This window comes from Mesoplodon bidens (assembly GCF_964165515.1).
Source record: "Mesoplodon bidens genome assembly, chromosome: 1".
NCBI lineage: Eukaryota > Metazoa > Chordata > Mammalia > Artiodactyla > Ziphiidae > Mesoplodon > Mesoplodon bidens.
In genome coordinates, this window is record NC_138176.1 from 229,075,037 (window position 1) to 229,091,725 (window position 16,689).

The following is a 16,689-nucleotide window of genomic DNA, read 5'->3' on the forward strand; positions in this document are numbered from 1 at the left end:
AGGAAATGGACACACTCCAGAGATATAGAGGAGGGAAATAAGGAGTAAGGAAGGGAAGACTCATAATCCAGCTTAGGGGGAAGACTCAAGGATGTTTAGACCAGCTGTCTTTAAAATAAGGTCTGAGGACCCTGGAGTTATATTAAGTTATCTAAGGAGTATCTGGAAACAGGTAAATTTTAAGGTAATTTCCAGAAGTTCAGTTTATATATCCTTATTCCTAAAATTGTTCTGCCTAAGAAAACCCCTGGGATCTCGTGGGTTTGTACTTCCCCAAATCACTTTGATAATCACCCTTCTTGCAAATTATAAAAGAAAGGTTACCTCTCACCCCTCCCAACCTGACCAAGGTGTACCACACCAGGGTGTGAAAGTTTCTAGGCTACCAAGCAAAGGGGCATTCCAAATATTGGTGTTTCATGTTGAAACAGGGACTGACATTAATGCCTAGGAAATACATCCTTTTTATGTTGGAGAGGGTCTTTGCTATGAACTAAATTTTAGGACCTATTCAAGCTCATAAATAGTAAATAAATAAAAAATAATGACCATTAATTGATTTGGGGGCATATAATTCAGAAGGAGTTTAAGAAATAACTGTTACTACTATAGCAACAATCTGCCTCCCATGTAAACAACGTGAACAAGGATTTTGAGTGCTTACATCTGTAACAAGATTTTTTTAAGGGCATGTTGAACAAAAAAAGGCTGAAGATCGCAGGCAGAGATTCTAGAAGAAGCCAGACCATGATGAAGTGAGTGAAAAGGGAGTGATGTTAAGTTCAGTTTTGGATACATTGATAATGAATGCTGCTAGATATAAAAATTGAGTCCTTGAGGCTGTCAGAAAAAATGGTGAAACAATTTGAAACAGAAGGGAAAAAATAAGTGGGTGTCCTAGGGGTGAAAAATAAAAGATTAGGGTGTGACTAGTCTGGCTTTGCCATCTGAGTTGTCTTCCAGGTATTTTATCTTCATTGTCTTTTAGGTATTTTATCTCTGTAAATTGTTGAAAACTAATGCATAATGAGAATGGTTCTTGTTCACAGAAATTCAAATTAACTGCGTCTAGTGGAATGTCATTGATTACTATCCTATGGATAGACCTCTTCTGCATTTCAGAATTCCTTATTTTTGCTCTGTGTGTGTATGTGTCTGTTTCTTACATTTCTCCTTGAACTAATTTTAACACCTTTTTGGTTGTTTATTAGCTAATGAGTTGAATAAAAATCTTTGGAAGTTGTTAGTTTTATATTTGTATGAGAGTCATACAAATATGTCCTTTGATGGGAAGTTCTGGAGTGAGGATGACACAGAGCAAAGTCCACAGTCTACCACAGGTCATAAAGTGTGAACAAAAATGCTATTTCTTGCCCAAGGCACTGACCCTGATTCTGCTTTCTCACTGTAAAAAGGAGAGAGAGAGTGGAAAATAAAAATTTATTAGGAGGTAGGATCAAGATGGTGGAGTGGGAAGAGTCTGATCTCACCTCCTCTCAGGAAGACATCAAAACTACATAAAGAGAAACTCTCTCTGAGACTGACCTGAAGATTAGCAGAATGGCTCTTCTACAACCAAGATTACAAAGAAAGAACCATGTGGAGTCTGGTAGGAGGGGAGGAGAAGAAATCTAGTCAGGACCCACACCCCTGGTGTGTGACCCAGAAGAAGAGAAGGATTTCACAGGCTCAGGGGTCGTCCCTCAGGGGTGAGGGGTTTGAGCCCTACATTGGGTATACCAGCCCTGGGGGCCAGCATTGGGAATACAAGCCCCTTTAGGTAGTTTGAAAACCAGTGGGGCTTAATGGAAGTCTGTAGGAAACTTCGACTCTGCTCTTGAAGAGTGTGGACACTCACTTGTTTGTTCCCAGTCCCAGCACAGAGGCAGCAGGCTGAAACATGCCTGGTGCTCTGGCCAGCCTGTTATGACTGCTCCAGTGCACCTTAACCCTGTCTGAGACAGGCTCTTACCTCAGCCCCTCCTGCTCCAGCCCCACTCCTTGACAAGGCAGAAACCATCAGTGCACCTTGGGAGAAGCCAGGGCTTGCACCAGCCTCCTACTCCAGCCCTCTGGGTCCTAGCCCCACCCCTGGCCAAGGCAGAAACCTCTATAGCACCAAGGAGACACTAAGCTCACTCAGGATTGTGGCCCCAGCCCCTCAGACCCTGGTCCCACCCCCTGACAGTGCAGTGACAGCTAGTGCATCCCAAAAGAAGACATGTCTCATGATCACTTTAGATCCAGCTCTACCACTAAAGCCACTGGGCATAGGCAGGCTGCATAGGGATGCTCCAACTGCTCCAACACAAAGACATGACTTCAAGACCAAGAAGAGTATGTTTTCCCTAATTTCACAGAGACAGACAAACAAGATGAGAAGAAAATCATAGAGAGTCAAACAAAATGAGAAAACACAAGAACATGTTCCAAAGCAAAGAGCAATATAAAACACTGGGACGGGGAGGAGGGAAGCCTAATAAAACAGAGATAAGTAATTTACCTGATAAAGGGTTCAAAGCAATAGTCATAAAAATGTTTACCAAACTTAGGAAAAGAATAGAGGAATACAGTGAGAACTTAAACAAAGAACTAGAAAATATAAAAAAGAGCCAATTAGAACTGAAGAATACAATAACTGAAAGGAGAAATACAAAGGAATTAACAGCAGATTAGGTGATACAGAGGAACACATAAACGACCTAGAAGACAGAATAGTGTATGACTGATTCACTTTGTTATAAAGCAGAAACTAAAAAAAAAAAAGAATAGTGGAAATCACCCTATCAGAGCAGCAAAAAGAAAAAGAGTTTAATAAGGATTATTTAAGGGACCTCTAGAACAATATCAAGCATACTAACATTCGTGTTATAGGGGTCAGAGAGGAAGAGAGAGAAAAAAGGGGCAGAAAGCATGTTTGATGTAATTATAGTTGAAAACATCAGTAACCTGAAAAAGAAATGTATCCAGGTCCAAGAATCACAGAGATGCCTAAACAAGATGAACCCAAAGAGACTCACACTAAGTCATTTCATAATTAAAATGGAAAAAGTTAAAGAGTGAATGACAGAATTTTAAAGATAGGAAGAGAAAAACAGAGTCACATACAAGGGAACCACAATAAATATTAGCTGACTTTTTAGCAGAAATCTTGCAAGCCAGAGGGAGTAGCATGACATATTTAAAGTGCTGAAAGGAAAGACCCTACAACCAAGGACACTCTACCCAGCAAGGTTATCATTAAGAATTGAAGGAGAGAAAGAGTTTCCCAGACAATCAAAAACTAAAAGAGGTTGTTACCACTAAATTGGCCTTACAAGAAATGTTAAAATGTCTTCTTTAAGTGAAAAAGAAAAGGCTATAAAAAGAAAATTTTTAAAAAGAAGTGAAGAAAAAAAATCTCACTGATAAATATAAATATATAGTAAAGGCAGTGAATCAACCACTTAAATAAGCTAGTACAAAGGTTAAAAGATAAAAATTAAAAAATCAACGATAACTATGATAAACATTGAAGGGATATAAATAAAGATGTAAAATATGACAGCAAAACTTAAAGCATGTTGGGAGTGGAGTGAAAAATGTAAAGCTTTTAGGATGTGTTTGAACTTAAACTCTATCAGTTTAAAACAACTATATGTAATTGATATATATGAACCTCATGGTAACCACAAATAAAAAATCTCCAATGGATACACAAAAAGGAAAGAGAAAAGAATCCACACATAAAACTAAAGAGAATAGTTAAACTGTGAGGGAATAGACTAAAGGAACAAGAAAAGAACAGAGGAGAACTATAAAAACAACCAGGAAACATGTAATAATATGGCAGTAAGTACATATCTGTGAATAAGTACTTTATGTAAATAGATTAAATGCTCCAATCACAGGACATAGGGTGGCTGAATGGATAAGAAAACAAACCCATCTATATGCTGCCTATACAAGACTCACTTCAGATCTAAAGACATATTCACCTGAAAGTAAAAAGATGGAAAAAGATACTCCATGAAAATGGAAATGAAAAGAAAGCTGGGATAACAATATGCATATCAGACAAAATAGACTTTAAAACAAAGTTAATAACAAAGACAAAGAAGGGCATCATATAAACGGGTCAATCCAAGAAGATATATCATTCATAAACATAAATGTACCTAGTACAAGAGCACCTAACTATATAAAGCAAATATTAACACACATAAAGGGAGAAACTGACAGAAATACAATAACAGTAGAAAACTTTAATACCCCATTTACATAAATGAACAAATCATCCAGACAGAAAATCAATAAGGGACACATTAAATGACACGGTAGATCAGAAGGAGTTAATAGATATCTACAAAACATTCCATTAAAAACAGCAGAAAACACATTCTTTTCAAGTGCACATAGAACATTCTCCAGGACAGATCACATGCTAGGCCACAAAAAAATCTTCAATACATTTAAGAATATTGAAATCATATCAAGCATGCAGCTTTTCTGACCACAGTGGTATGAAACTAGAAATCAATTACAGGAAGGAAACTGGAAAACACACAAACATGTGGAGACTAAACAACATACTACTAAAAAACCAAAGGGTCAACAAAGAAATCAAAGAGGAAATTTAAAAAAATACCTTGAGATGAATGAAGAGAAAAGCACAACTTTCCAAAATCTATGGGACACAGCAAAAGCAGTTCTAAGAGGGAAGTTTATAGTAATTCAGGTCTAACTCAAGAAATGAGAAAAATCTTAAATAAACAAGCTAACTTTCCATCTAAAGGAACTAGAAAAAGAAGTACAAAACCCAAAGTCCACAGAAGGAAGGAAATAATAAAGATGAGAGCAGAAGAAAATAAAATAGAGACCAAAAAAAAAAAAGAAAGAAAGAAAAGCTCAGTGAAACTAAGAGATTTTTTTTTAAGATAAACAAAATTGATAAAACTGCTGGCCAGACTCATCAAGAAAAGAAGAGAAAATCTAAATAAATAAAATTAGAAATGAAAGAGGAGAAATTACCTCTGATATCACAGAGATACAATCATAAGAGAATACTATTGACAGGTATACAGCAGCAAACGGGACAACTTAGAAGAAATGGAAGAATGCCTAGAAACATACACACTTCCAAGACTGAAGTAATGAAATTGAATCAATAATCAAAAATCTCCCAACAAATCAGAGTAGGACCAAACCAGAATTTAAGGGTTTCTATCAAACACTTAAGGAAGAGTTAATACCTATCTTTCCCAAACTATACCAAAAATTGAAGAGAAGGGAACACTTCCAAACTCATTCTATGAAGCCCTAATATCAAAACCAGACAAAGACACTACTAAAATAAATTACCAGGTCAATATTCCTGATGAACATAATGCAAAACCCTCAACAAAAATATTAGCAAACTAAATTCAACAATACATAAAAAGGATTTTTAATCATGATCAACTGAAATTTATTCCAGGGATGCAAGGATGGTTCAATATCTGCAAATCAATCAAGGTGTTACACCACATCAAAAAAGGGGAGGATAAAAGCCATATGATCATCTCATTTGACATAGAAAAAGCATTTGGCAGAACTCAACATCCATTTTTGATAAAATCTCTTATCGAAGTTGGTAAAGATGAAACATACCTCAACATTATAAAGGCCATACGTGACAAGCCCACAGCTGACATCAAACTCAACATTGAAAAGCTAAAAGCTTTTCCTCTAAGATCAGGAATAAGACAAGCATTCCCACTCTCATCACTTCTATTTAACACAGTATTGGGAGTCATGGAGAAGAGCAAAGTGGGTGAAGGGGAATCATGGGTACAAACTACTAGGTATAAAATAAGTTACAAGGATGTAATGCATAGCACTGGGAATACTCAATATTTTATAATAACTTTGTATGGAGCGTAATCTATAAAAACATTGAATTATTATGTTGTACGTCTGCAACTGTAAGTCTACTATACTTCAATTTTTAAAATGTTCTTCAATGGGACTTAGATCTAGGGTACAGTCAAGATAGGGAGATATTGAGGTCCAGTGGTAGCTGAAGACAGGAACTGGATGAAATGACCAGAAAGAGTGTGTCGACGAGAAAAGAAAAAGATATGCCAAAAAGATCCAGAAAACTCTAACAAGTCAGAGAACCACCAGAAGAACAAAGACATTGGGAAGACTTGTCTAGAAAGACAGATGAAGGACCAAAAGAAAGTAAGTGGCTTTCTGAAGTCAAGGTGAGACCAAGTGTCCAGGGCATGGTGCACAAAGACACAAAGCAATGCAATTAAATTAAGAACTGAGGGCTTCCCTGGTGGCGCAGTGGTTGAGAGTCTGCCTGCCGATGCAGGGGACATGAGTTCGTGCCCCAGTCCGGGAAGATCCCACATTCCGCACAGTGGCTGGGCCTGTGAGCCATGGCCACTGAGCCTGTGTGTCCAGAGCCTGTGCTCTGCAATGGAAGAGGCCACGACAGTGAGAGGCCCACATACCGCAAAAAAATAATAATAATAATAATAAAGAACTGAAAAAGATCCAACGCATTTGGCAACAGTGGGATCTTTTATGTCTCTGGAAAGGGTAGTTTCGGTGGAATGACTTCAGTGGAACACATTTTACAGCAGGCTAAGAAATGAAAGTAAAGACACAGAAACCAGAGTGTAGACAACAATTTTTAAGAAATTTGATTGTGAAGGAAAAGAGACAGTGAGTGAAGGGAGACATCTATGCTTTTCAAGATGGGAAATACTGGAAATACTGATGGGAAAAGCCAGTAGAGAGGAACTGTTGACCATTTGGGAAAGGGAAGTGAATGGTCAAAAAGAATGTCCTTGATGCTGTGAGAGGGGACAGGTGCTGTCTGGGGATTGTTCGTAGCTGGTCTTCAACAAGATAAATACAAAGAAATTAAGAGTAAGTATTTAGAAAATTTTATAGCAACATGAGAGAATAATCTTATGTCTCCATAAGACAGTAATAGTTTTTAAAAACTGGGGTTGCATTTTGTATGCCTTTGATTTTTTCTCCCAGTAATTTATATTTATTGGATTTTACAAAAGTATCAGTCACAACAGATTGGAAATTTCGAAAAACACAAACCCTGGTCCTTAACCACAATTGGTAGTGTAGAAGTTACTAAAGACTTTGATCTCTGGGGTATTGTTGTAGATCTGAAGAGTTTCATTGGTCTGCAGATCTGGGAATTGTTTTTCTACTCATGTCCTCCAGGCCTGAAAGAAAGTCTTGACTGCTCAAAATAATAAAAATAATTGATCATATGAGAGAAGTGAAAATAGAAAAAAACAAAAGCTATCTGTTCCATCTGTACATGCACTAATATTAGTGGATTACTAACAGCGAGAGTTGTCAAGGGCAGATTTTTCAGGAGTTTGGGGGGCACTGGATCAGGGTGGCTGTGGGGAGGAGGAGAGGAGGCCCAGGGCACCAATCAGTTCTTAGCAGGTGTGCATTCTGTAGACACTGCACTAGATACCAAATGCTGAATGCTCTCCATACAGTGTGTGTCAACCGAGTTGGTGTCCTGGGGAGGGGGGGATTTAAATAAAGATAAAACTTACCAATTATGTGATACCTGACAGCTCCATTATTGCCAGCATCCATATCAGAGGCCAAAACAGTGTAGACAAGCCCTGGCTCTTGGTTTTCCAGAACCTCAATGTCATGCCTGGGGACAATAATCTCTGGTGCACGATCAATGTCATGCCTGGGGACAATAATCTCCGGTGCATGATCGTTTTCATCTCCCACAGTGCAGAGAATTGTTGTAGTCCCAGACAGAGCAGGGGCTCCCCCATCACGTACAAGTACTGACAAGGAACAAAAGACGGCACAGATAGTGGCCATTAATTCATACCTAAAATATGCTGCCCTAACCAGACAGCAACAGACCAAATTAACTGGGTAGCACTGGGTCAACAATATTTTATTTAAATACAACCTACTGAAATGTAAAATTTCACCTCTCAATGACCTGCTGCCTATTTTTGTTTTTGTTTGTTTAGCACAGTCAAGGGATCCCTTACCTTGAAGGGTGAGGACTTCCTGAACTTCTCTGTCAAGTGTGGTGGTTGTCACCACCTCCCCAGTGTCAGGATTTATCTCAAACAACCCAAATAAAGCGCCTGGCATGATTTCAAACTGAAGCTTGGAATTGATTCCTAAAAGAAAATATAGAGGAAAAACTCAGCCATTATCCCCTTGGAAATCATTTGTCTCTTCTCCTTTTACCTATGAACATATTAGGCCATAGATAAAAAAAGGCAAGAAACGTAACCTTCAAATTAAGGTCAGAAACAAAAACTTAAAACAACTCTTCTGGCTGGTCTTGCTAAATAAAAGCCTCCTGGCTGAAATGCTGGGTTTTCAAAAATCCTTCCCACAGTGAATGCTTAAGATTTTCTCCCTCCCATAAAAAATTTCTTATGAGTGTGCAACCCTACAACATATTCCTAATTACTCCTGTTAACACCTGATTGTGATTTAATGACATCATTATAAGCTTGCAGGGCAAATGACAATTTCTGTAGGTGGACTCTCTGTTTAAAAGCTTGTGCCCAAAGAGCTTCAAGATGGAGGAAGAGTAAGACATGGAGATCACCCTCCTCCCAACAAATACATCAGAAATACATCTACATGTGGAACAACTCCTGCTGAATGCAGGCAGAAGACCTCAGACCTCCCAAAAGGCAAGTGACTCCCCGCGTACCTGGGTAGGGCAAAAGAAAAAAGAAAAAAAAAAAAAAGCAGAGACAAAACAATAGGGATGGGACCTGCAATAGGGAGGGAGCTGTGAAGGAGGAAATGTTTCCACACACTAGGAAGCCCCTTCGCGGGCAGAGATTGCGGGTGACGGAGGGGGGAAGCTTCAGAGCCACAGAGGAGAGCGCAGCAATAGGGGTGCGGAGGGCAAAGTGCAGAGATTCCCGCACAGAGGATCTGTGCCGACCAGCACTCACCAGCCTGAGAGGCTTGTCTGCTCACCCCCCGGGGTGGGCGGAGGCTGGGAGCTAAGGCTCCGGCTTCGGAAATCGGAAATCGGATCCCAGGGAGAGGACTGGCAGTGTGAACACAGCCTGAAGGGGGCTAGTGCATCACAGCTAGCTGGGAGGGAGTCCGGGAAAAAGTCTGGAGCTGCCGAAGAGGCAAGAGACATTTTCTTGCCTCTGTGTTTCCTGGTGCGCGAGGAGAGGGGATTAAGAACACCACTTAAAGGAGCTCCGGAGACGGGCGCGAGCGGCGGCTAACAGTGCGGACCCCAGAGACGGGCATGAGATGCTAAGGCTGCTGCAGCAGCCACAAAGAAGCCTGTGTGCAAGGACAGGTAACTATCCACACCGCCCCTCCCTGGAGCCTGTGCAGCCCGTCACTGCCAGTGTCCCGTGATCCAGGGACAACTTCCCCGGGAGAACACATGGTGTGCCTCAGGCTGGTGCAATGTCACGCCGGTGCAACGTCACGCCGATGCAACGTCATGCCGGCCTCTGCCGCCGCAGGCTTGCTCCGCACTCCGTACCTCTCCCTCCCCCCGGCCTGAGTGAGCCAGAGCCCCCGAAACAGCTGCTCTTTAACCCCGTCCTGTTTGAGCAAAGAACAGACGCCCTCCGGCGACCTACACACAGAGGCAGTATTAAATCCAAAGCTGAACCCCAGGAGCTGAGCGAAAAAAGAAGAGAAAGGGAAATCTCTCCAAGCAGCCTCAGGAGCAGCGGATTAAATCTCCACAATCAACTTGATGTACCCCGCATCTGTGAATAGACAACGAATCATCCCAAGTTGAGGAGGTGGACTTTGGGAGCAATGATATATATATATATATATGTCTTTTTCCCTTTTTTTTTCTTTGTCAGTGTGTATGTGTATGCTTCTGTGTGTGATTTTGTCTGTATAGCTTTGCTTTTACCCTTTGTCCTAGGGTTCTGTGTGTCCGTTTTGTTTTTGTTTTTGTTTTAGTATAGTTTTTAGCATTTGGTATCATTGGCGGATTTGTTTTTTGGTTTGGTTGCTCTCTTCTTTCTTTCTTTTTGTTTTATTACTTAAATTTTTTTAAAATAATTATTTCTTACTTTAATAACTTTATTTCATTTTATTTTATCTCCTTCTTTCTTTCTTTCTTACTTTTTTTTCTCCCTTTTATTCTGAGCCGTGTGTATGACAGGCTCCGGTGCTCCAGCCAGGGGTCAGGGCTGTGCCATTGAGGTGGGAGAGCCAAGTTCAGGACATTGGTCCACAAAAGACCTCCCAGCTCCATGTAATATGAAATGGTGAAAAGCTACCAGAGATCTCCATCTCAATGCCAAGACCCAGCACCGCTCAATGACCAGCAAGCTCCAGTGCTGGACACCCTATGCCAAACAACTACCAAGACAGGAACACAACCCCACCCATTAGCAGAGAAGCTGCCTAAAATCATAATAAGGCCACAGACACCCCAAAACACACCACCAGACATGGACCTGCCCAACAGAAAGACAAGATCCAGCCTCATTCACCAGAAAACGGGCAATAGTCCCCTCCACCAGGAAGCCTACACAACCCACTGAACCAACCTCAGCCACCGGGGCACACACCAAAAACAACGGGAACTACAAACCTGCGGCCTGCAGAAAAAGAGACCCCAAATACAGTAAGTTACGTAAAATGAGAAGACAGAGAAACACACAGTAGACGAAGGACCAAAGTAAAAAACCAGCAGACCAAACAAATGAAGAGGAAATAGGGAGTCTACCTGAAAAATAATTCAGAATAATGATTGTAAAGATGATCCAAAATCCTGGAAATAGAATGGAGAAAATACAAGAAACGTTTAACAAGGACCTAGAAGAACTAAAGACCAAACAAACAATGATGAACAACACAATAAATGAAATGAAAAATTCTCTAGAAGAGATCAATAGCAGAATAACTGAGGCAGAAGAATGGAGAAGTGACCTGGAAGGTAAACTAGTGGAAATAACTACTGCAGAGCAGAAAAAAGAAAACAATGAAAAGAATTGAGGACAGTCTCAGAGACTTCTGGGACAACATTAAACACACGAACATTTGAATTATAGGGGGCCCAGAAGAAGAAGAGAAAAAGAAAGGGACTGAGAAAATATTTGAAGGGATTATAGTTAAAAACTTACCTAATATGGGAAAGGATATACTTAATCAAGTCCAAGAAGCACAGAGAGTCCCATACAGGATAAATCCAAGGAGAAACACGCCAAGACACATATTAATCAAACTATCAAAAATTAAATACAAAGAAAAAATATTAAAAGCAGCAAGGGAAAAACAAATAACACATAAGGTGATCCCCATAAGGTTAACAGCTGAACTTTCAGCAGAAACTCTCCAAGCCAGAAGGGAGTGGCAGGACACATTTCAAGTGATGAAGGGAAAAACCTACAATCAAGATTACTCTACACAGCAAGGATCTCATTCAGATTTGATGGAGAAACTAAAAGCTGTACAGACAAGCCAAAGCTAAAAGAATTCAGCACCACCAGACCAGCTTTAATACAAATGCTAAAGGAACATCTCTAGGCAGGAAACACAAGATAAGGAAAAGACCTACAATAACAAACCCAAAACAATTAAGATAATGGTAATAAGAACATACCTATCGATAATTACCTTAAATGTAAAAGATTAAATGCTCCAAACAAAAGACACAGACTGGCTGAAAGGATACAAAAACAAGACACATAGGAATGCTCTCTACAAGAGACCCACTACAGACCTAGGGACACATACAGACTGAAAGTGAGTGGATGGAAAAACATATTCCATGCAGATGGAAATCAAAAGAAAGCTGGAGTAACAATTCTCATATCAGACAAAAAAGACTTTAAAACAAAGACTATTACAAGAGACAAATAAGTACACTACATAATGATCAAGGGATCGATCCAAGAGGAAGAAATCCAAGAAGAAGAAATGTTATAAATTTACAATTTATAACAATTGTAATTATTTGTGCACCCAACACAGGAGCACCTCAATACTTAAGGCAAATACTAACAGCCATAAAAGGGGAAATCGACAGTAACAGAATCAGAGTAGGGGACTTAACACCCCACTTTCACCAACGGACAGATCATCTGACATGAAAATAAATAAGGACACACAAGCTTTAAATGATACATTAAACAAGATGGACTTAATTGATATTTATAGGACATTCCATCCAACAACAACAGAATACACTTGCTTCTCAAGTGCTCATGGAACACTCACCAGGACAGATCATATCGTGGGTCACAAATCAAGCCCTGGTAAATTTAAGAAAATTGAAATCATATCAAGAATCTTTTCTGACAACAATGCTATGAGAATAGATATCATTTACAGGAAAAGATCTGTAAAAAATACAAACACATGGAGGCTAAAGGACACACTACTTAATAACCAAGAGATCACTGAAGAAATCAAATAGGAAATCAAAAAATACCTAGGAACAAATGACAATGAAAACACATGACCCAAAACCTATGGGGTGTAGCAAAAGAAGTTCTAAGAGGGAAGTTTATAGCAATACAATCCTACCTTAAAAAATAAGAAATATCTGAAATAAACAACCTAACTTTACACCTAGAGCAATAAGAGAAAGAAGAATAAAAAAACCCCAAAGTTAGCAGAAGGAAAGAAATCATAAAGATCAGATCAGAAATAAATGAAAAAGAAAGGAAGGAAACTACAGCAAAGATCAATAAAACTAAAAGCTGGTTCTTTGGGAAGATAAACAAAATAGAAAACCCAGTAGCCAAACTCATCACGAAAAAAGGAGAAAATTCAAATCAAGAGGATTAGAAATGAAAAAGGAGAAGTAACAATTGACACTGCAGAAATACAAAGCATCATGAGAGATTACTAGAAGCAAGCCTCTGCCAATAAAATGGACAACGTGGAAGAAATGGACAAATTCTTAGAAATGTACAACCTTCTGAGACAGAACCAGGAAGAAATAGAAAATATGAATAGACCAATCACAAGCACTGAAATTGAAGCTGTGATTAAAAATCTTCCAACAAACAAAAGCCCAGGACCAGATGGCTTCACAGGTGAATTCTATCAAACATTTAGAGGAGAGCTAACACCTATCCTTCTCAAATTCTTCCAAAATATAGCAGAGGGAGGAACACTCCCAAACACATTCTACAAGACCACCATCACCCTGATACCAAAACCAGACAAAGATGTCACAAGGAAAGAAAACTACAGGCCAATATCACTGATGAACATAGATGCAAATATCCTCAACAAAATACTGGGAAACAGAATCCAATAGGACATTAAAAGGATCATACACTATGATCAAGTGGGATATATAACAGGAATGCAAGGATTCTTCAATGTACACAAATAAATCAATGTGAAACACCATATTAACAAATTGAAGGAGAAAAAGAATACAATTATCTCAATAGATACATAGAAAGCTTTTGACAATATTCAACACGCATTTATGATTAAAAAAACCTCCAGAAAGTAGTCAGAGAGGGAAATTACCTCAACATAATAAAGGCCATATATGACAAACACACAGCCAACATCGTTCTCAAGGGTGAGAAACTGAAACCATTTCCACTAAGATCAGGAAAAAGACAAGGTTGCCCACTCTCACCACTATTATTCAACATAGTTTTGGAAGTTTTGCCACAGCAATTAGAGGAGAAAAAGAAATAAAAGGGATCCAAATCGGAAAAGAAGAAGTAAAACTGTCACTCTTTTCAGATGACACGATACTACACATAGAGAATCCTAAAGATGCTACCAGAAAACTACTAGAGCTAATCAATGAATTTGGTAAAGTAGCGGGATACAAAATTAATGCACAGAAATCTCTTGCATTCCTATACACTAATGATGAAAAATCTGAAAATGAATTTAAGAAAACACTCTCATTTACCATTGCAACAAAAGAATAAATTATCTAGGAATAAACCTACCTAAGTAGACAAAAGACCTGTATGCAGAAAATTATAAGACACTAAGAAAGAAATTAAACATGATACAAATAGATGGAGAGATATACCATATTCTCAGATTGGAAGAATCAACATTGTGAACATGGCTCTACTACCCAAAGCAACCTACAGTTTCAAGGCAATCCCTATCAAACTACCACTGACATTTTTCACAGACCTAGAACAAAAAATTTCACAATTTGTATGGAAACACAAAAGACCCCGAATAGCCAAAGCAATCTTCAGAAAGAAAATCGGAGCTGGAGAAATCAGGCTCCTGGACTTCCAATTATACTAAAAAGCTACAGTAATGTAGACACTATGGTGCTGGCACAAAACCAGAAATATAGATCAATGGAACAGGATAGAAATCCCAGAGATAACCCCATGCACATATGATCACCTTATCTTTGATAAAGGAGGCCACAAGAATATACAGTGGAGAAAAGACAGCGTCTTCAATAAGTGGTGCTGGGAAAACTGGACAGCTACATGTAAAAGAATGAAATTAGAACACTCCCTAATACCATACATAACAATAAACTCAAAATGGATTAAAGACCTAAATGCAAGGTCAGACACTATTAAACTCTTAGAGGAAAACATAGGCAGAACACTCTATGACATAAATCACAGCAAGATCCTTTTGGACCCACCACTTAGAGAAATGGAAATAAAAACAAAAATAAACAAATGGGGCCTAATGAGGCTCAACAGCTTTTGCTCAGCAAAGGAAATCATAAACAAGATGAAAAGACAGCCCTCAGAATGGGAGAAAATATTTGCAAATGAAGCAACTGAGAAGGAACTAACCTTCAAAATTTACAAGCAGCTCATGCAGCTCAATATCAAAAAAACAAACAACCCAATCCAAAAATGGGCAGAAGACCTAAACAGGCATTTCTCCAAAGAAGACATACAGACTGCCAACAAACACATGAAAGAATGTTCAACATCATTAATCATTAGAGAAATGCAAATCAAAACTACAATGAGATATCATCTCACACTGGTCAGAATGGCCATCATCAAAAAATTTAGAAACAATAAATGCTGCAGAGGGTGTGGAGAAAAGGGAACCTTCTTGCACTGTTGATGGGAATGTAAATTGATGCAGCCACTATGGAGAACAGTATGGAGGTTCCTTAAAAATAGAACTACCATATGACCCAGCAATCCCACTACTGGGCATATACCCTGAGAAAACCGTAATTCAAAAATAGTCATGTGGCTTCCCTGGTGGCTCAGTGGTTGAGAGTCTGCCTGCCGATGCAGGGGACACGGGTTCGTGCCCCGGTCCGGGAAGATCCCACATGCCACGGAGTGGCTGGGCCCGTGAGCCATGGCTGCTGAGCCTGTGTGTCCAGAGCCTGTGGTCCACAATGGGAGAGGCCAAAAGAGTGAGAGGCCCGCGTACTACAAAAAAAAAAAAAAAAAAATGTCATGTACCACAATGTTCTTTGAAGCTCTATTTACAATAGCCAGGACATGGAAGCAACATTAGTGTCCACCAAGAGATGAATGGATAAAGAAGATGTAGCACATATATACCATGGAATATTACTCAGCCATAGAAAGAAACAAAATTGAGTTTTTTGTAGTGAAGTGGATGGACCTAGAGTCTGTCATACAGCATGAAGTAAGTCAGAAAGAGAAAAACAAATACCGTATGCAAACACATATCTATGGAGTCTTAGAAAAAAAATGTCCATGAAGAACCTAGGGAGAAGATGGGAATAAAGACATAGACCTACTAGAGAATGGACTTGAAGATATGGAGAGGGGGAAGGGTAAGCTGTGACAAAGTGAGAGAGTGGCATGGACATATATACACTACCAAATGTAAAAGAGATAGCTAGTGGGAAGCAGCCATATAGCACAGGGAGATCAGTTCGGTGCTTTGTGACCACCTAGAGGGGTGGGATAGGGAGGGTGGGAGAGAGGGAGATGCAAGAGGGAAGAGATATGGAGATATATGTATATGTATAACTGATTCACTTTGTTATAAAGCAGAAAGTAACACACCATTGTAAAGCAATTATACTCCAGTAAAGATTTTTAAATAAATAAATAAATAAATAAATAAATAAATAAATAAATAAATAAACACAAACAAACAAACGAAAATGCTTGTGCCCAGTTATGTTACTCTGTTCATTCTCCAGACCGGAGGTGAGCATGTAGAATTGCTCATGTGTGTATCTTTGGTTCATTTTGTTTTCTACTTAGCATTCAGTCTGTTATCTGGAGTGAGAAATGTGGTACCATGTTATTATGGATTTTGAAAATAATTCTTCCTATATTTCTGCAGTTTCATTTCCCTTCTGAGAAAAGTATCACATCATTTCCATCACTGGGTATGAAGATCTCTCATACCATTAACTTGAACGAGTTTATCCCATGACATTGCAGTTTATTTGCACTTCACACAAGTTCCTTTCAGTCATTTTCCTATGTTCTTTTCTTCACTGACGAGTATCTAGGTACAGACATAGTACTTAGCATATATGATTTACACTTTAATAAATGATGAAATACTCTTCTTTGGACTTAACAAAAAACTTCAGTTACACATTTCCATCTTGCCTGTCTTAAAAAATAAATTTTCATCTCCTATGATCTAGTAGATACAATATAGAACTGAGTGCTGGAAAAAGTGGAATATAATGCTAGTTTTATACAAGAATAAATATACATGACTTCTTACTATGTCACTTGAAAGAGAAAGGATATT

At 38.9% G+C, this 16,689-nt stretch overlaps 1 protein-coding gene across 1 annotated transcript in view; it reads right to left on the reverse strand.

Annotated features, from left to right (window-relative positions):
• Nucleotides 1-16,689, reverse strand: part of DCHS2 (dachsous cadherin-related 2) — a gene marked incomplete at both ends in the record, with an annotated part of 312,361 nt that overhangs the window by 70,318 nt on the left and 225,354 nt on the right. Inside the window, 2 exons of the mRNA XM_081240754.1 lie at nucleotides 7,566-7,814; nucleotides 8,031-8,165. Coding sequence (XP_081096880.1) covers nucleotides 7,566-7,814; nucleotides 8,031-8,165 — 384 coding nt within the window. The remainder of the gene's footprint in view (nucleotides 1-7,565; nucleotides 7,815-8,030; nucleotides 8,166-16,689) is intronic.